At 41.9% G+C, this 20,812-nt stretch overlaps 1 protein-coding gene across 2 annotated transcripts in view; it reads left to right on the top strand.

Moving 5' to 3' along the window:
* Positions 1-20,812, top strand: part of FBXO10 (F-box protein 10) — a 47,500-nt gene that overhangs the window by 19,404 nt on the left and 7,284 nt on the right. For both annotated transcript variants that reach the window (XM_060763753.2, XM_067463969.1), the window contains exons 4-8: positions 6,637-6,786; positions 8,139-8,275; positions 11,377-11,447; positions 16,055-16,207; positions 19,113-19,388. In XM_060763753.2, the coding sequence (XP_060619736.2) occupies positions 6,637-6,786; positions 8,139-8,275; positions 11,377-11,447; positions 16,055-16,207; positions 19,113-19,388 (787 nt within the window). The remainder of the gene's footprint in view (positions 1-6,636; positions 6,787-8,138; positions 8,276-11,376; positions 11,448-16,054; positions 16,208-19,112; positions 19,389-20,812) is intronic.

Below are 20,812 nucleotides of genomic sequence, written 5' to 3' on the forward strand. Positions count from 1 at the left end.
ATTAATGCAGATTGACAACATTTTCATTATCATGGCTCAATGCTATGGAATTCTGGGATTTGTAGTTTGGTGAGGCACCACCACTGTTGGCAGATGCAATTAAAGATTGTAAGACTACAACTCCCATGCTTCCAGAGCACTGAGCCATGGCAGTTAAAGTGGTGTAGATGTATCTTTAGTGACCAGCAGGGTGTTGAGATGAAATCGTCTTATGATCATAATTTGCAACTCAGAAAAGATGCCTTGATATGTGAGGTTGCACAATGTCCAGGAGCTGATAATGAGGAAGATTTATCCAAATTGTCTTGTGAACCAAGCAATGCTTCATTTTAAAAACATTTCTTCGCCAAAAGGGCAGAAATTAAATGCAGAGATCGGGCATTCTTTAATCCACGGTTCATGTGCTTGGAGCAAATTTTGCTTCCAAGTGAAGCATTAAGTGGGAGTTTGTGTGCCACTTGTTGCGTCATCCTTGTTCCCAGGTGAAAGGCTTTGTGATTACATCTTCATTTTTCTAAGGAGCCTTCAGCCTTGCCTTTCCAAGTCAATAATTTGCTGCTCTCTCGCTTCAAAGGGAGGAGGAAAGGGTGTCAGGAGAGAGAATGTCTCGAGGCTTTTAAATAGATGCTTCAGGCTGAAATGGAGGTTTTGTTTACATGAGTGTATACTTTAGCAATTGGATTCTTATTTGTTTTGTTCTGGTTTGCTGCATCCACAAGACTTGCAAGAGGGCAGACGTGTGAGAAATGGCGATCCCTGTTTCATTAATTAAGAATTTCTGAAGTGTGGGATAGGTGAGCCTTACTCCCAAGTGAGAACATAAGGCCAAGGCAAAAGTGAATGGCTAAACACAAAATGGAACAGGATTTTTGCACGTATAGTAGCTGTGTTCAGAGCCAATGACTGCTTATTTCAGTCTTGTGTGGGTCTTTTTTCCTTTCCAGCCTTCATTTCTTCCTTAGTGTTATAGTGACCTTGCTTTGTTGTTGTTGTTCATTCGTTCAGTCGTTTCCAACTCTTCATGACCTCATGGACCAGCCCACGCCAGAGCTCCCTGTCGGCAGTCACCACCCCCAGCTTCTTCAAGGTCAATCCAGTCACTTCAAGGATCCCATCCATCCATCTTACCCTTTGTCAGCCCTTTTTCCTTTTTCCTTCCATTTTCCCCAGCATAATTATAGGCAAGCTCTTAGGGACACATTGGATCATTTTGTTTGTAGATCAGGAATTTCACATTTGAGTTTGTAAGAAAACTCTTGCAGGGATAACTATCTGGGACCCTAAGATTTTCAGATTGTCAGTGAGATCTCTCACCACAGCTCTACCGACTGCTTTTCTGAACATATTTTTTTACAATGCCCCCAGTTTTCTATGTTCAACCCAAGAAAAGCAATTCCTGGCTATATCACTATTCAGAGGCAAGACACAGAAGGTACTTTGCCATTGTCCATGAAGGATGTCATTTGTTGTCATGGCTAATGAAAACTTGAGAAAATTACCATTTTTGACTGTTGTTTTTTGGACAGCAACCATGCTGGTGTGAATTCTGAAAAGTATAGTTTAAAAACTTACTTATTTAGGCGATCCCTTGTAATCCGAGGATGATGGTCCTCCAAGTGTAGTATCCTGGCGGTGGGTCTGTAGGTGGCTGTGGAGCCCTATTCTTGATCTGCATCTTCTCCTGCAGTGAGGGCATTGGTTTCCAGGTGGAAGGCGGTCCCGGTCGGGGTTGGCTTGACGCGCCCTCCTCTTGGCACGTTTCTCTCTTTTGCCCTCCATTCGTGTCTCTTCAAATTCTGCAGCACTGCTGGTCACAGCTGACCATCAACTGGAGCGCTCAAGGACCAGGGCTTCCCAGTTCTCAGTGTCTATGCCACAGTTTTTAAGATTGGCTTTGAGCCCGTCTTTAAATCTCTTTTCCTGTCCACCAACATTCCGTTTTCCGTTCTTGAGTTCGGAGTAGAGCAACTGCTTTGGGAGACGGTGGTCAGGCATCTGGACAATGTGGCCAGTCCAGCGGAGTTGATGGTGGAGGACCATGGCTTCAAAGCTGGTGGTCTTTGCTTCTTCCAGCAAAAACTACTTTTTCAAGACTTATAGCCAATACGTATCAGTCTATGGCTGTGGTTTCAAACAATGTCCATGCATTTACTTGAAGTATGTATTATTGTTATTTATTTTATTTTATTATTTATTTCTTCCATGGGCCTCAAAGTACAGTGGGCCCTTTGTATTTGCTGGGGTTTGGTTCCAGGTTCCTCCTATGGATATTAGAATCCATAGATGCTGAAATCCTACTGTATACTGTGGTGTAATCATTCAAACAAGTGCCAGCGAGAGCCTGAGGCTATGTAAAATGACCAGAGCTTACGGTAGGGCATGCCTACACGTGAACATATAGCTCAGCACATGGCAAAATCAAGGTTGGCTGTTTGGAAGTTTTTCCTCCAGATATTTTCATGCCATGGTTGGCTGGTTGAATCTGTGGATGCAGAACCCATGGATGCAGAAGGCTAAGTGTTCTCCTCAATATACACACGCAATAGAAAAACAAGACATTATTTTAAAAACAGGTTTTAAAAAGTTATTTTTAAAGTCATAGAATCATAGAGTTGGAAGGGACCGCATGGACTATCTAGTCCCGTGGTTCTCAACCTTCCTAATGCCGCGACCCCTTAATACAGTTCCTCATGTTGTGGTGACTCACAACCATAAAATTATTTTCATATCTACCTCATAACTGTAATTTTGGTACTGTTATGAATCGTAATGCAAATATCTGCAGGATGTAGTTTCATTCACTGGACCAATACCCGATACACCCAAATTTGAATATTGGTGGGGTTGGTGGGTATTAATTTTGTCATTTAGGAGTTATGGTTGCTGGGATTTATAGTTAAGCTACAATCAAAGGGTGTTTTTCCCCTGCCTTGAAGGGACATGGACCTCTCTCCAGCCTCGCGTGTTCTCCCTCACCTGCATACGCGCACCACATTGCCATGCGCTGAGCATGCTTGCTCTCCCCTCCCCGCTTGGAGTCTCAGAAACAGCCCTCCCCTTGGCTAAGAGGCCAATCAATCACAGCAGGAGAAGGGCTTTTGGTGGGAGGATTCGCTGTTTTCAGAAAGGAAGCGAAGGACAGATGGAGAGATCTTCAGCCTTCTCTACCAAAGGGGTTCCTACGACCATCAGAAATATGTGTTTTCTGATTGTCTTTGATGATTCCTCTGCAACCCTCAGAGGTCCCAACCCACAGGTTGAGAAATGCCGATCTCGTCCAACCCCCTGTCATACAGGAAATGCAAAATCAAAGTACTCCTGACAGATGACCATACAAGGAAGCAGCTTCCACCACACTCCGAGACAGAGAGTTCCACCATTGAACAGCTCTTATGGACAAGCAGTTCTTCCTAATGTCCAGGTGGAATTACCTTCCTGTAATTGCTCTGGGTCCTAGTCTCCAGGGCAGCAGAAAACATCACCTACCTATGATATTTATGATCCACCTGTTCTGTAATTTAATGGCCAGCAGACATCTCTATTTGTTTATGATTACCTTGATTTGTCTGCAAGGGATTTTTCAGCTCTCCATTTTTGGGGGATAGTTTCTTCTCATTGGCTGAGGCTCCCCAGTTATTGCATACATGACTTTATTCTCAGGCTGTGGCTGCATAGACTTAGCAAGCCAGCTTCTGTAAGCTGCCAAGGCTGATCCCTCATAATCAAAGTTAAGATAGCTGTAAACACCTGTCAGCCTATTACTACCGGATAACACTGTTTTCCTCCCTGTTAATACACTGGATTGCCAGGCTTAGTATTCAGATCAGAGCTTGACCACCGGGCCAGGCCAGTGGTGAGTGACTAATAGGGAAAGAAAGTCCGCCATCTTCCTCCCTTCCTCCCTGCATTTTAATTAACAGATTGGGGGTTGAGCTACCTTTTCAAATGAGCAAATACTGGAGTTGTAATTTAATTATCGTCTTGGATATGCAGGGCTCGCTAAGGCGAGGATATTGCAATTTGTAGATTTGTTTCTTTACGCTTGTCAGACATGGCTTTAAAGGTTTATTTAACTGGGAAAGAATTATATGCATGAATATTTTAAGCCACTTATATGCTCAAATAAAACAATTCCAGGATTAAAAGTGTCATCTTGGTGGAGGTCCCCCCCCCCCCCCCCCCAATTTCACTGGCCTGTGTAGATTACATTTTAGGTAGTTGGTGTTTGCTTTTGCTGTCCTTTTGCTCTGTAAGCTAATAATGCCTGACCTCTTTGTGATGCAAGAAATCAATTAATGAGAGTCTGCTGAGAGCAGAAACCATCAGCCTACAGGGGAGTCTGTCTGCTGCTTATTTTCTTAGTGGGCATCCTAGTGGGGAGAATTTTGTCATCTGAAAAGTAACTTTTCCAAGATCCACTAGCTGTGGGTAGGACTTCTCTCTCATCCACGTGTCTCTAGTTCTTTTTAGACATCTCTGAGGGACTTTCCATACAGCCATATTACCCAGGATATCAAGGCAGAACAACCCACAATATCTGCTTTGGACTGGAATATCGGAGTCCACACTGCCATATATCCAGTTCAAAGCAGATAATGTGGAATTTTATTCAGCTGTGTGGAAGGAGCCTGAGCTAGCCATCATCTGCCACCAATTTCTACAAGTTGCCTACAGAGCAAATCTGGAAAATCAAAGGGTACAACGCCATATCTACTCTGCCTACTTAAATCAGTGTAGATGAGGATGAGTGGCCAAATGTCACATGAGGGTGATCTCAGGTACTTCAATGCAGCCTTGCCCCACATTACTCAGAGTTGGAGGAATATCTGAATCCTTCTCTAGAATTTCAGATTCCTCCCAACTTAGGACCACTTGGACCAAATAAAACTGGCCACAACCATCCCTACTGCCATTCTGTGTTTCTCAGGTCCATGTCCCTGTCCCTTTCTGCTCCTTGCACCCCCTGTCACAACACAAGGTCTATCTGACCTCTGTTGCTTGTAGTTACATTGAGTAGGACAGAAGGTCTCTGTTGCTTGTAGTCACATTGACCTGGGCAATTGGGAGCAGTGGGAAATGAAGGAGGAAAGAATGGGGTTTTCCCTCCTCTCCCTATCTCCTTCCCCCAGCGCCCTGTCATCTCAGTAAGCAATGGAGAATAGATAGGATTTGTGTTGTGGCAAATTCCTAGCAGATAAAACAATTAGCAATTCCAACGACCCTAAACCTCTGAGGATTAGGGGAGCCAAAACATCAGGAGAGAATGCTTCTGTAACATGGCCGTACAGCCCGGAAAACTCACAGGAACCCAATCAGCAATTGCCTATCTGCTTCTGTATGAGAGAGTGTGTGCCAGTTGCTGGCAAATATGAGTAGGACCAGGTAATTGAACTCATGCCTTGCTTGGTGGCTTCTCGAATGAATGTCCACCAGGATCGTTGTTTGAGCGAGACCTTTAGTGTCATCCAACATAGCTCTTCTTACTTTTTTATGTCCATAGACTTTAAACTGCTCTTTAGTTTAATATTACAAAGGAATGAGGCAATATCTTTTAATTCTCATTATTTCTCCTTTACCCCCATTTTTATATACTGATAATGATGCTTGTGATGAGGCTGGTGGTGAGAAGCAGCCATAGACATGCGTTCCCAATTGTGTTGGAAGCCTAGTCTCCCTGTAATCCTGAGTGTAACGTTGTAAAAAAGACAAGCAGTACTATCTTCACATATCAGGGGTGAGCTTGAGATAATGAGATAAAACTGACTGGGATAAAAGTGGCAGAAACAAGATTTAAAACAGGAACGTCCGGTACTGTAGCTCAGACTCCCCGCTATTATATTGCGCTACCATCAATCTGATGTTAGCCTCAGTTCACAGAATTTGTGCAGAGATAGGACAGCCATCTGCCAGGTATGATGTTGTAGTTGACAAGATAACCTTCAATGTTCGCAACAACCCTGTGGTAGGTAAAGGTAAAGGTTTTCCCCTGACATTAAGTCAGGTCGCGTCCAACTCTGAGGGTTGGTGCTCATCTCCATTTCTAAGCCGAAGAGCTGGCGTTGTCCGTAGACACCTCCTAGGTCATGTGACCAGCATAACTGCATGGAGCGCTGTTATCTTCCTGCTGGAGCGGTACCTATTTATCTATTCACATTTGCATGTTTTTGAGCTGCTAGGTTAGCAAACGCTGGGGCTAACAGCGGAAGCTCATGGTGCTCCTCGGATCCGAACCTGCCACCTTTTGGTCAGCAAGTTCAGCAGCTCAGCGCTTTAACCCACTGTGCCACCGGGGGCTCCATAACCCCTGTGGTAGTTTGCTTATAAAGACTTTCCCAAATAATAATAATATAATAATAACTTTATTTTTATACCCCGCCAACCATCTCCCCTAGGGGTCTCGGGGTGGCTTATAAGGGACCCGCCCAAGATTACAATTAAAACACACATGTAAAACTCTTTAACCTATTAAAACATCAGATAAAACAAATAGCAACACAATTGAAAGCAATATAAAAACAATACGGCTGAAAGAAATATAGCTGAGGTACAGATTCAGTGAATGGAATACATTTTTACAGAATCTTTTTGTATCAATTCAGTTGGATAACATTCTTGCTCTCTTCACCTCCCCTTTAGATCATAATGCTGAAGAATGACATTCATCACTGCAAGACCTCAGGGATATTTCTGCGCCTTGGTGCAGGGGGCTTGATTGCAGAAAACAACATTCATTCCAACTGCGAAGCTGGTGTGGACGTCCGGAAAGGAGCCAATCCTCTGATCCTGGTATTGCATCTCACCAATCTAGACTGGGTGTAATTCAATGTCAACACAGCAAATATTCCATTTCTGGAGTGTGATTGTTATTGAGTGTAGATATTTTTGACCAAGGAGAGGGAGATGGGAGGGGATGCTTACATCCACTGCTTCTTCAAGAGTTCCTTCTCAAGTGCAGGGGCAACCACTGAAATCGATGCTGGGAAAAAACAAAATGGTAATATGGGAGCTTAGGTTGGAGAGAGATAAGAAACAGCGTGGATGGACTAACTCAGCTGTTTTCCTCATTCATATGCCACCACTGTGTTGTTAAACTAAAGTTGAGACAGGTGCAGGTTAGATGTATAAGTTGATAGCTGCAATAGGCCTAAATGTGCTGGCTTTGTTCCAAATTGATCTGTCTTTTCTATCTGGGAGAGGCCATGGGTGTGTTATCACTTGTGAATTGCAGTTTTTTGAAAAAGCTTCTCTGAGCTTTCACAGAATCATAGAATCAAAGAGTTGGAAGAGACCTCATGGGCCATCCAGTCCAACCCCTTGCCAAGAAGCAGGAATATTGCATTCAAATCTCCCCTGACAGATGGCCACCCAGCCTCTGTTTAAAAGCTTCCAAAGAAGGAGCCTCCACCACACTCCAGAGCAGAGAGTTCCACTGCTGAATGGCTCTCACAGTCAGGAAGTTCTTCCTAATGTTCAGATGGAATCTCCTTTCTTGTAGTTTGAAGCCACCAAACTACTTTCTTGTAGGTTCTTGTGGGTTTTTTCGGGCTATATGGCCATGTTCCAGAGAGAACATGGCCATATTTCTTGTAGTTTGACTTGGTTGTGTAACTTGGCTGCTTGTGTGCTATGGCCTTTGACAGTAACTTAAGTGGCAAAAATTAGCAGGTGAAGCTTTTCAAAGCGCAGAGTAAAACATTATTACTTGCTACACAAAGCTGTAGCAAAGGTGCCACTGCAAAGCTGGCATGCCTGGTGGAAATGTTACTGATCTAACAAGGCTTCCGTCTTCTCCTTTATGTCTGCCCTAGATTTGGAAATTGCAGGATCCGATTATCTGTTTTTCTGATGAATTGATAGATGAAAATAGGCAAGGCGTGATGTAAATCATGCAGAAATTGAGGGAGAAGTAGCAGTGGGGGTGGTCAGAACGGAAATGCCAGGTTTTCTCCATGGAGACTCGAAACTGAATGTTCCAGGCGTAGATAAACTGTTTTTGTTTTTAAGAGCCTGGGCGCTTTGCTTCGTTTACTTGCTGACCTTCCTGCTATTGTTCCAAGTCCTTCACTTCATATGTCGGTTCTCTCCCTCCTTCCCTCTCTCCTTTTATTCGTTGTGCTGGGGCCCAAATAAAACACCAGTGTAATCGGATCCACAGTGGCCTTCGCTCCGGCATCGTTGTCCTTGGCAACGGAAAAGGCGTCATCCGTAGCAATCAAATATATGGAAATAAGGAGGCTGGCATTTACATTCTGTATAACGGCAACCCTCTGGTAAGGTAGGTGGTGGAGCCGGAGCCTTTCTTGCCACGTTCAGTTCTCATTGCAGATGGGAAACGTGGGCACAAATGCGCACATAGGCTTATAAGAATAATAATACAAGTGTTTTGAAAGAGAGGAGGAAGATTTTTTGGTCTATCTTTACGCTGGTACTAGGTGTTGGGGGAATAGTTTTCACATGCCCTCGAAAACTTTGAGATTCTCTAGAACAGTGTTTCTCAACTTGGGGGTCGGGACCCCTGGGGGGGGTCACAAGGGGTGTCAGAGACTATCAAAAACACAGTATTTTCTGGTCATGGGGGTTCTGTGTGGGAAGTTTGGCTCAATACTCCCGTTGGTGGGCTTCAGAATGCTATTTGATTGTAGGTGAACTATAAATCCCAGCAACTTCAACTCCCAAATTCCAAGATCTATTTCCCCAAAACTCCACCAGTGTTCACATTTGAGCACACTGAGTATTCGTGCCAAGTTTGGACCAGATCCATCATTGTTTGAGTCCACAGTGCTCTCTGGATGCAACACCAGCACTCCAAGTGGCCAACTACTAGTCAAAGGACATTTAATCAACTACCAAGCTTGCAAACTCTGTGTCTTTTGTATGTTTGTTTGTTTGTTCTGTCAAAAATGTAATACAACTGTTCGGTTGCCTGACAGGATAAATAAATAAATAAATAAATAAATAAATAAATAAATAAATAAATAAATAAACAAACAAACAAACAAACAAATAAATAAATCTGGATGTAGGTGAACTACAACTCCCAAACTCAAGGTTAGTGCCCACCAAACCCTTCCAGCATTTTCTGTTGGTCATGGGAGTTCTGTGTGCTAAGTTTGTTCAATTCCATTGTTGCTGGAGTTCAGAATGCTCTTTGATTATAGGTGAATTATAAATCCCAGCAACTACAACTCCCAAATGACGAAATCAATCCCCCCTCCCCAACCCCACCAGTATTCAAATTTGGGCATATCAGGTATTTGTGCCAAATTTGGTGCAGTGAATGAAAATACATCCTGCAAGAAAAAAAGGAATGGAAGCCAGTGGGCACAAATATTATGCCATTCCCTGGCATAATAGAAAACAATAATTATTTGTCCATCAAATTAGTTAGCTTGAGAATTATAATTCTATTTCATGGAAGGCAACAGTCAGGCTCACCAAGGTTTGGCCTTGAATATAGATTCTAGGTAATTCCCCTGCAGCTGCTCTTCAGATGCCTCAAATTGCCCATCATCCCAGGGCGCTTCCAGACAGTGTCAAAACTCGCACCAAAGTGGGTTTAAATAACCTGCTTCAGCACGGGTGTGCAGAAGTCATTGATACTATGTATGTGTTTAACTGTTAGTGTTTAATTTGTGTTTGCAACAGTAGCGAAAACTAGAGTTGTCTGGTTTGAATCCACAGTGAGCATTGCCAAGGAGACCAGGCAGGCTAGCTCAGGAGAGTGAGAAGTGGGCGGAGCCAAGCAGAAAGAGTTATGTGCGTCTTTGGAAAAAGGGGCAGAGTGAGTGTGTGAGTGAGTGTGGAGGCTTGAAAAGCCTGGGAGAGAGGTGTGTGTGAGCAGCTGGAGGTTTTTCAGTCTAGAAGGGCTGAAGAGAGAAACCTGGCCAGTTTCTTTAGTCAAGGAAGACTAAAGGAAGCTTGTTAGGATTCCTAGTCAAGGAAGGACTAGAGATCAGAGATTTGATCAAGGAAAGATCAAATTGGAAGGCTATTCATAGTAGGAAACATTGTTCACTAAAGAGCTTCACCTCAGTAAAACTTGGCCATGAGCTATGTTATTTGAAAGAGTCGACTGTATTAAAACCAAGTGATATTCAAATTATTTAAGTTATTTAACAGCTTGCAACCATACGCTTTGTACACAATAAACTTGTTATCTTTTGTTAAAAACCGTCTCATCTCATCTAACCTGCGTCTGTAGAGCCAGATCTCATCGGTGGTACCTCAAATACCTCACGTTGGTGGCAGTTACCTTAATTTACAAGTAATAATTGGTCTCCTCTATAATATATTCTTATACACAATTGAGGCCTGAGATTAATTCCCTCCATAATCATCCATACATGTACAATTGGTTCGCACATCTTCTCAGCGGGTTTCTGTCTACATCTACCCACCCACACCCGGGCTTTCCTAGACCACAGTGCACCAGAAAACTAGTGAAACAGGCGAGCTTGTTGCTCTGCAGACTCAAGAGAGAAGTCTCTTATAAATAGATACTGACTGCTTCAGAATAATTAGCATAGCAATAATATCTTCTTTGGCATAACAAGTCTCCTAGATAATCAGAGCAACGCCACTGATTTTGTTTTAAGAGTGACAAAATAATCTTGATTATAATTGCCCTGTGTGGGTGCTGTATTGGGACTGGCTGATGACACCGTGCCTAGGAACCAAACTGAAATCTCTACACTGAGCTGCTTGTTCTTTGACACGTTATTTCCATAGACTTAATAATTGCATCATAATCATCCCCCTTGAGACAGCCGGTTATTTAGAAATTGCTACAAAGCTGACAGGTCTGCTTCCCATCTATTTCAGAAGAGAGTACAATCTTGACCGTACCAATTTGGAGATTAGTAAAATCTGACTCATCCTTCTCAATTGTGCTATTATGCTAGAATGAGATGCTCTCAGATACTAAAGCCTGCTTGTTGTTGTTTCTCCCCCTGTGCCTTTGAACAACTTGTGATTATATTCATTTGAGCAGACCTTTGGCATGATAAAAACTTGTGAATTAGGTCTTGTCTACACTGCTATATAAAATCCAGATTATCTGCTTTGAACTGGATTTTATGGCAGTGTGGACTCATTTATTTATTTATGATATTATAGCCCTCTTTTCTCAGCCATATGGCGTCTCAAGGTGGGTTACAGATTGGCAGTTCCAAACAGATAATGTCGAGTATCTGATTTGATAATCTGGATTATATGGCAGTGTAGAAGGAGCCTTAAAGACGTGGGTATGGAGGGGAGAGAGAGTTTTGTAAAGCTCTGTTCCTTGACAGGGCTGGGCTACCAGATAATCTGTTTTGACCAAAATTTTAATACAGTTTTGCCTGCTTTCTCTCTTTTTTTTTTTTTTTTTTGCTCCAGCGGAAACCACATCTTCCAGGGTTTGGCTGCTGGCATAGCTGTGAATGAAAATGGACGAGGCCAAATAACAGGTATGAAAACCGAAAGGGTATTTTATGTCTGACTTGCACAGCTCTAATGTCATTACTCACTCGGTTGGGGGGAACTGAATGTTTATCCATGTTAACTTGCTGTGTTTTGACCCCACACTTTATAAAATAACCAGCTACTAAGGAGGCTGTTCAGGTCCTGAACCGGTGCTTGGCCACTGTGATTGTCTGGATGAGGGTGATAAATTGAAATTAAATCCAGACAAGACAGAGGTGCTCCTGGTCAGTCGCAAGGCCGAACAGGGCATAGGGTTACAGTCTGTGTTGGATGGGGTTACACTCCCCCTGAAGATGCAGGTTTGCAGCTTGGGTTTGATCCTGGACTCATCGCTGAGCCTGGAACCCCAGGTATTGGCGGTGACCAGGGGAGCATTTGCACAGTTAAAGCTTGTGCGCCAGCTAGGGAAGTCTGACTTGGCCATGGAAGTCCACGCTCTGGTTACATCTCGTACAGACTACTGCAATGCTCTCTACGTGGGGTTGCCTTTGAAGACTATCTGGAAGCTTCAATTGGTCCAACGGATGGCAGCCAGATTGCTAGCAGGAGCGGCACTCAGGGAGCATAAAACTCTTCAGTTGTGCCAGCTCCACCGGCTGCCGGTCTGCTACCAGGTACAATTCGAAGTGCTGGCTTTATCCTATAACGCCCTAAACGGTTCTGGCCCACTTACCTGTCCGAACGCATCTTTCCTTATGAACCTTCCAGGACTTTAAGATCATCTGGGGAGGCCCTGCTCGTGGTCCCACCTTCGTCACAAGCACGGCTGGCATGGATAAGAGACAGGGCCTTCTCAAGGTGGCCCCTCAGCTATGGAATGCCCTCCCTAAGGACATCAGATCAGCCCCCTCCCTTTTAACATTTTGGAAGAGAGCTAAAACTTGGCTTTTTGAGCAGGCATTTGCAAATACAGTGTAACAGACATAGGAAAATGGAATAGTTTGATGATGTGATTGGACAATGTTTTTAATGAGGAGACCCTAATGATACAGGTTATTATTGATTTTATTGATTCTGTTATGGTTTTATTGTGTGTGTGTGTGTGTGTGTGTGTGTGTGTGTGTGTATATATATATATATATATGGTGTCTTGGTACCAACTGTAAACCATCCCAAGTCACCTGTGGGCTGAGAGGAATGGTATATAAATGCAGTAAATAAATAAATAAATAAATAAATAAATAAATAAATAAATAATACAGTAGAGTCTCGCTTATCTGATATAAACGGGCCAGCAGAATGTCAGATTTATTTATTTATTTGTTTGTTTATTTATTATTTGAACTTATATGCCACCATTCCCCTGGGGCTCGGAGCGGCTTACAAGAATGACTAAAATCATTCGGATTTTGTTGGATAATACGGAGTCTCCTACTGTTACCCATTCGACGTGGCGCTAGACAGCTAGAATACTAACAGCAAAGACTCAAAGGGTTAAGGCAAGGCAATACCTTGGGGCTAGAGCGGCCCAGCAGAAAGTGCCCAGATGTGGAAGGGGAGCGTGGAAATCACAGAGGGAAGGAGGGGGGACGCTTCTGCTTCCAGTCCTGCTTCTTTCCCCCCTTTCTTCCCTCCTCCTCGTCTTGCCTTTTTCTCTTATTGGGAATGGAGAGACAGTTGGGGAGAGCTTCTTTAATTGAAGGGGAAATGCTGGAGGAAAAGGGGGGGGGGGCGTTGGATAAGAATGCCAGATAAGATGGAATGTCAGATTAGCGAAGATCGGATAAGCGAGACTCTACTGTAACACGTTTTTCTATTTTTCCCCCCTGGACTCTCACGTTTCACATATATGGTGTGAAGACCAGCGCGTCCCACTCTTATGGGCTAAGCTACTGCTGTCCCTACAAATGTCATGCGTCTAAAATTAACCACCCAGTTTTGTAGTTCCCATGTGTATATTGCAAAAACAGAAGTTCAAGATGTAGTTAAATATTTCTTGGTGTACAGATCATTATGGCAACCGAATTTCAAGGCTGAGTTGTTCTTGTTAATTATTTAACTCATCTAAATCCTAATTGGCTCTTCGATGTCTCAGCGACTCTTTCACTATCTTCTCATAGTCCTAGCTGAACCTTACTAACTTGTTTTCTCTCAAAAGTCCTGTTTTTCACTATTTCATCTCTCACTCCATTCTTCATCGTCTCTTCTCGAGCTAACTCATATGTTTAACTACGTTTTCTACGCTGTTGCTGACTGGCATGTACACTGTTTTCTAACACTCCCATTCAAACCCACCAGTCAGCTCTAGTAGTCCATGGTTTCACACTTTTCCTGAAAGTCCAATGCCAGACTGCATATTCCTGACCTGAAATACTTGAGATCAGAAGTGTTCCATATTTCAGATTTCTTTTCATGGGATATCTTAGAGATGGGACTCAAGTCTAAACACAAAATACATTTATGTTTCATATGCACCTTTATATACTTATCTTGAAAATCTTTTTACACATAATATTTGAAATAATGTTTGTGTGAACTAAGATATCATAAAGCAAAAGTTTCACTTTCTCAGCTACCCATTTTGGAAATTTGAAATCTCCATAACGTTTTTGGAGATTTTATGATCTTTGGAAAGGCATGACCTTGTTAGAAGTCATAACCCTTTTGAAAATAATACCAAAACCTTTTGGGAAAATGGCATTCATGCAAGGCAGTCAGGTTTCTCAGTTGTTAAACTGATGTACCTAGATATGTCTTTAAATGTTTAGGGGCAAAGATATGCCAATGCACAAAAACATATATTGTATATACTCAAGTATAAGCCAATCCAAATACAAGCCGAGGCACCTAATTTTACCACAAAAAATTGGGGAAATGTATTGACTCGAGTATAAGCCACATTTACGGGTCAATTTCAAAATAAAAATAGATACCAATAAAATTATATTAATTGAGACATCAGTAGGTTAAATGTTTTTGAATATTTCCATAAAACTGTAATTCAAGATAAGACTGTCCAACTCTGATTAAACCATTATTCTAACCTTCTTCAATGTAAATAGGCTTACATGTCCTCCAATAATAATAATAGAGTAAAATAATAAACGTAATAATAACAATACAGTAAAATAATAAATGTAACGATAACAATAATAGAGTAAAATAATAAATATAATAACAACAACAATAAAACAATAAATGTAATAATAATAACAACAACAACGAAGTAAAATAATAAATAATATTGACTCGAGTATAAGCCAGGGGAGACTTTTTCAGCCTAAAAAAAGGGCTGAAAAACTAGGCTTATACCCGAGTATATACAGTATATATCAGAGCTTCAGAAGTGTTCTTTTAGTTGCCTACTCTCCCTTAAAACCTCTTGGTTTAAATCATGCTCTCAAGAGACAAAATAAGCAGACTTCTTTAAAAGTAACATAGTTGGTTTACTCACAAATTTAATGTATTCAGCATACAGATACTTTGCATATCAATCCAGTTACAAGTAGATTTGAAGTAGTTTCTCTGTGTATGTAACACAGGACATCATTTCTTATAGTCCATAATCTAAAGCATCTCTCTGTTCTGAGAGTCTAATAGAGTCTCTGTCTAGTCTGAAAGTCCAGTGGAGTCTCTAAGCATACTGTTCCTCGTCTAAAGCATACATTTCCTAGTGAAGTCTCTGAACATACAGTTCCTATTGAAGTCTCTAAGCATACTGTTTCTAAAATGGAGTCTGAGCTCTGAACGAACACATATATATACAAACACATATATACTGTATATATTTGAGTATAAGCCTAGTTTTTCAGTCCTTTTTTAGGCTGAAAAACCTCCCTCGGCTTATACTCGAGTCCAGGTTATTTATTATTTTACTCTGTTGTTGTTGTTACATTTATTATTTTACTCTATTCATTATTGTTACATTTATTATTTTACTTTATTATTATTATTACGAGGGGTATTTTTAAAGTAAGGTCCATTTTGTTGTAGACACTAGTAGTTTGCGCGCATACTGCAATGAGTGTGTGCGTCGTGTACCGGCATGCCTTGGGAACAACTGTAGCTAACCTGTACGGTTCTGTTCTGTGCTTTAAAAATGTTTAAGACTATCAACTCACCCTCCGCATGTGAGGTTCGCTCAGTGATACGGTTTTTGTCAGCAAGGAACCTGCCTGCTGCAGAAATTCATCGACAGATTTGTGAAGTGTACGGTGATACTGTTATGAGTGAAAGCAAAGTGCGTAAGTGGGTACGACAATTCAAAGATGGCCGTGACAACGTCCATGATGAGGACCGCTCCGGTCGCCCTTCTTTGATTACAGTGAACTCTTGGTTATTGGAGCAGGTGGCAAGTTTTTATGAAGAGGGTATTTTAAAGTTGTGGCATCCGGTTATAACATGCAGGAGCTCTACCTGTCCATTGATTTGCATTCAGCAGAACACATGGGGATCTTGCTGTTTACATGTTTTTAAGCAGGGGCACAGGCTTGTCCCCAAGGAAGTGGTTACAGACATACCAATACAGAAAATGGCTTCACCAACATTAAAATTGTCAGTTTTATACGCCTGTAATAGCTTAATTTGTAATGCCTTTTGAACTGTTTCAATGAAGTCCTTCCATTAAACTTCTTTTCTGGCCCGGCTGTAGAAAATGTCATCCGAGAGAACCAGTGGGGAGGTGCTGACATCCGTCGCGGAGGTGATCCAGTCCTCAGAAGCAATCTAATTTGCTGCGGCTATTCAGATGGAGTGGTGGTTGGAGAACGTGGGAAAGGACTCATTGAAGGAAACACAATTTATGGTAAATATCTGTTGGCAAGATGTAACTCTCCCCTCCCCCCCCCCCCCCCACCGGGTTACATCTACATGGCAGAATTAAAAGAATTTTATACCGTTCTTACTTACATGGCTCAGTGTTTTGGCATCCTGAGAGTTGTGGTTTTACAGGGTATTTAACCTTCTTTGTCAAATAGTGCTGCCATCTCATCAGACTAAAATCCCCATGATTCCACAGCATTGAGCTGCGGCAGATAAGTGGTGTCAAACCGCATTAATTCTACAGTGGATATGCACCCTGTGTCTTCATGTGGTTTGGTGTATGTTGCTTCTGCAGTGCAGTTTCAATGTGGATGTCTCTAGAATTCCTTTTTAAAAAGAAACAAGGTCTCTTTTTCAATACTGTGTATAGGCAATCCCCAGGTTACAATCGTGTGACTAACAAATGACTCATAGTTAAGAACAGAGGTGAAACAACAGGCAACAGAAAGTGAGAGAAATCTATCCCTCGGAAGGGAAATTCACTCCTGGACGAGTTACCACGGGGAAAAAGTGTCTCCACTGAGGCTTCATCATCAGTCCTTGTTTCCATTTTTTTCAAAATCTAATTATCACAGGGACAGAAAGTGGGGTGAAATTTTCTGAACAGGGGCACAAACAGCACAACAAACACCACAGGGGAATCTGTCCTCAGTAGTAGAGCCAGATGGTGAATGATGTTGTTTCCCTTCTGAAAATGCATGGTACAGAAAATATATATCTATTTATTTACTAGCCATCCCCTGCTACGCGTTGCTGTGGCCCAGTCTGTATATATGTGTTTTGTGTGTGTGTATATATGTGTTTAAATATTTGTGTATCTGTGTGTGTGTGTGTGTGTGTATATATATATATATATGTGTGTGTTTGCGTATATATATGTGTGTGTGTGTGTGTGTGTGTGTGTGGGTGTATATATGTGTGTGCATATGAGTATGTGAAGATGTGTATATATGTGTGTATATATTTGTGTGTTTACATGTGTATATGTATATTGTGTATATGTGTGTGCTTCTCTATATGCATATTTGTGTTTATATATGTTTATATATGTGTGCATGTATGTGTGCATGTGTATATTTGTGTGTGCATGTGTATATGTATATTTGTATGTGTATGTAGATGTGTGTGTGTATATTTGTGTGTGCTTGGGTATATATATACACATGTGTCTGTATGTGTGCATGTGTATATGTACATGAGAATGTGTGTGTGTATGTGTGTATATATATTTGTGTGTATATATATATATATATATATATATATATATATATATATATATATATATGGATATATATATGGTGTATTTTGAGGGATTTTAAGTCTGTTTTGCTGGGGTGTTGTTTTATTTTGTTTTGTTTTGGTTTTTTTTGTAATTTTAGGTGTGATGAACACTCATTGGTCTGTTACGGGTGTACTGTCTAAATTTCATGTCAGAATGCTCTGTGATTGTAGGTGAACTATAAATCCCAGCAAACTGCAACTCCCAAATGTCAAGATTCTATTTTCCCCAAACTCCACCAGTGTTCACATTTGGGCATATTGAGTACTCTTGTAGAGTTTGGTCCAGATCCATTCATTGTTTGAGTCCACAATGATCTCTGGATGTAGGTGAACTACAACTCCAAAACCAAAGGACACTGCCCACCAAACCCTTCCAGTATTTTCTTTTGGACATGGGAGAACTGTGTGCCAAGTTTGGTTCAATTCCATCGTTGGTGGGGTTCAGAATGCTCCTTGATTGTAGGTGAACTATAAATCCCAGCAACTACAACTCCCAAATGACAAAATCAATTTTTTTGAGCGAAGAACATACATTGGGTTGTTAGGTGTCTTGTGTCCAAATTTGGTGTCAAGTCGTCCAGTGGTTTTTGAGTTCTGTTAATCCCACAAACTAACATTACATGTTTATTTATATAGAAGATTTATTTCCTGCATTTGTAACCTTCCCTTCTCACCCCCGAGGAGGGGATTCAGGGTGGCCTCACAGCAAGCACCATCTGGTGCTGTCACAAATACAAACATTCAACAATACAATTAAAAACATTAAACAATTAATTAAAACAGTTAGTTTAAAACAGTTAATTAAGAACAGTCAACTAAAACAATCTATTAAAACACATCAATTAAAATCCAAAATATGCTTTGTGGAATCCATAAATTCCTTAGTAACTCGTTCGAGTAAACAGTATACTTTCATTTATGTTTTTTTCTGTTCTTGCCTTGTTTGTAGCAGGGATAGCTTTTTGGCTGTTAGGAATTGTGGGAGTTGAAGTCCAAAACACCTGGAGGGTCGAAGTTTGCCCATGCCTGCTTTAGGGACTCTGGTATCAAAATGTACACTAACCAGGAATGACCGTGCTTATCTTCCAGAATCAGACAAGATCTGGTGCATTTAGGGTTTTTAGACCATAGAACTTGGTTTGGTGCTTATTTATAGCTTCAGAACAAGATTCTTGATCCTAAGTCATGTTTAGCCTGCAGAAGAGAAGGCTGAGAGGAGATATAATGGCCATGTATGGAGAAGTCATAGGAAGGAGGGAGCAGGCTTGTTTTCTGCTGCCCTGGAGACTAGGATGCGGAACAATGGCTTCAAGCTACAGGAAAGGAGATTCCACCTGAACATTAGGAAGAACTTCCTAACTGGGGGAGCTGTTCAGCAGTGGAACTCTCTGCAACGGAGTGTGGTGGAGGCTCCTTCTTTGGAGGCTTATAAACAGAGGGTGGATGGTCATCTGTTGGGGTGCTTTGAATGCGATTTTTCTGCTTCTTGGCAGAATGGGGTTGGACTGGATGGTCCACGAGGCCTCTTCTATAATTCTAAGTCCCTTAAGTTTCATGTAAGGATCAGAAGACTGATCAGTTTGCATGATTTTCTTCTTTGGCCATAGGCAACAAGGGCTGTGGTGTCTGGGTGATGTCCTCCAGCCTCCCTCACATCACAAACAACCAAATAGGGCACAACAGCATCTACGGGATTGCAGTGTTTTGCCACAAGGATGATGCCAACGATTACCTTGCCAACCAAGGGGGAAATGAGAATTTCAATGATGAAGGAGAAGCGGCCAATTGGGAGAACGACCTTGACAGCGAAGATGAACGCCTGACTTCCCGGAGGCCCATCAGTGTGGCTCTTGTGGAGTCGAATAACATCAACCACAATGGAGGTAAGTGGTCAAAAGTGTGTGGTCTCGTCTGTAGCAAGGGAGGCTGCAAAGAAGCTGGGGGAGGGATCATTATGTGAAGTAACTACAGAAAACATTTTCACGTTGCAGAATTACAATATCACGATTCTACTTAAACCACTATAACTTCATCCTGTGGAATCCTGGGATTTATAGTTTAGGGAAGGTCATTTAGAATTCCCTGCCAGAGAGATCTAAAAAAGGTAGAAGTTTCTCCTTGACATTAAGTCTAATCGTGTCCGACTCAGGGGGGTGGTGCTCATCTCCATTTCTAAGCTGAAGAGCCGGCGTTGTCCATAGACATCTCCAAGGTCATGTGGCCAGCATGATTGCATGGAGCACTCTTACCTTCCCACTAAAGCGATACCTATTGATTTACCCACATTTGCATGTTTTCAAACTGCTAAGTTGGCAGAAGCTGAGGCTAACAGCAGGAGCTCACCTCACTCCCTGGATTAGAACCACCGACCTTTCGGTCAGCACGTTCAGCAGATCAGCCATTTAACCTGCTGTGCCACCAGGGTTAAACCAAAACTACCTCCCAAAACTGCAAAACCCATAATTCCATAAGGCATTGCCATGGGAGCTAAAGTGGAATCACAGCAGTCCTTCACAAGTTTTGAATGTCAGCTCCCAGAACTCCTGAGCATTGGTCATACTGGCTGGGACTGCTGGGAGATGGAGTCCAAAACAACAGGAGAGTCAAAGGTTGAGAATCATAGAATCATTGAATCCTAGAGTTGGAAGAGACCTCATGGGCCATCCAGTCCAACCCCCTGCCAAGAAGCAGGAATACTGCATTCAAAGCACCCCTGACAGATGGCCATCCAGCCTGTTTAAAAGCTTCCAAAGAAGGAGCCTCCACCTATTGCAGCACAACAACACCTTTGGATGCTGCAATGAAGGGAAATGCATGTAGGGCCTGCCTTATGTTTTCCTAAGATATTTCTCCACATCAGCCATTAAATCGCCTGCCAGAAAATAACCATCCTTATTGGTGTCCCATCCAGTGCCTCATTTTAACAAAATAGGTAGTGGAGTCTCGTAACACAAATTTTTAACTCCAAATTACTTGACTCCAATATAAAAAGTCAAAATATATTTGATCTTCCTGTTGATAGCCCTTGTGTTCATTTCAAGCTTTATTGCTTTCAATTTATTACATTACTAGCCATCCCCTGCCACGTGTTTCTGTGGCCCAGTCAGTGTATATGTGTGTATCTATTTGCGTATATGTGTATATGTGTACTTGCGTATATGTATGTGGTTTTGCACATGCACTGTAGCATCTTTTTGCTTTTTTGCCTTTTTAAGCCCCTTCCGCTGTGTTTTTCAGTGTTTTTAGGAGTGGCTAGCTGTCCTCTGCCACGAGGTGCTGTGACCCAGTCTGTGTATATGTGTTTTAT

Source organism: Anolis sagrei, chromosome 2, assembly GCF_037176765.1.
Source record: "Anolis sagrei isolate rAnoSag1 chromosome 2, rAnoSag1.mat, whole genome shotgun sequence".
Lineage (NCBI taxonomy): Eukaryota > Metazoa > Chordata > Lepidosauria > Squamata > Dactyloidae > Anolis > Anolis sagrei.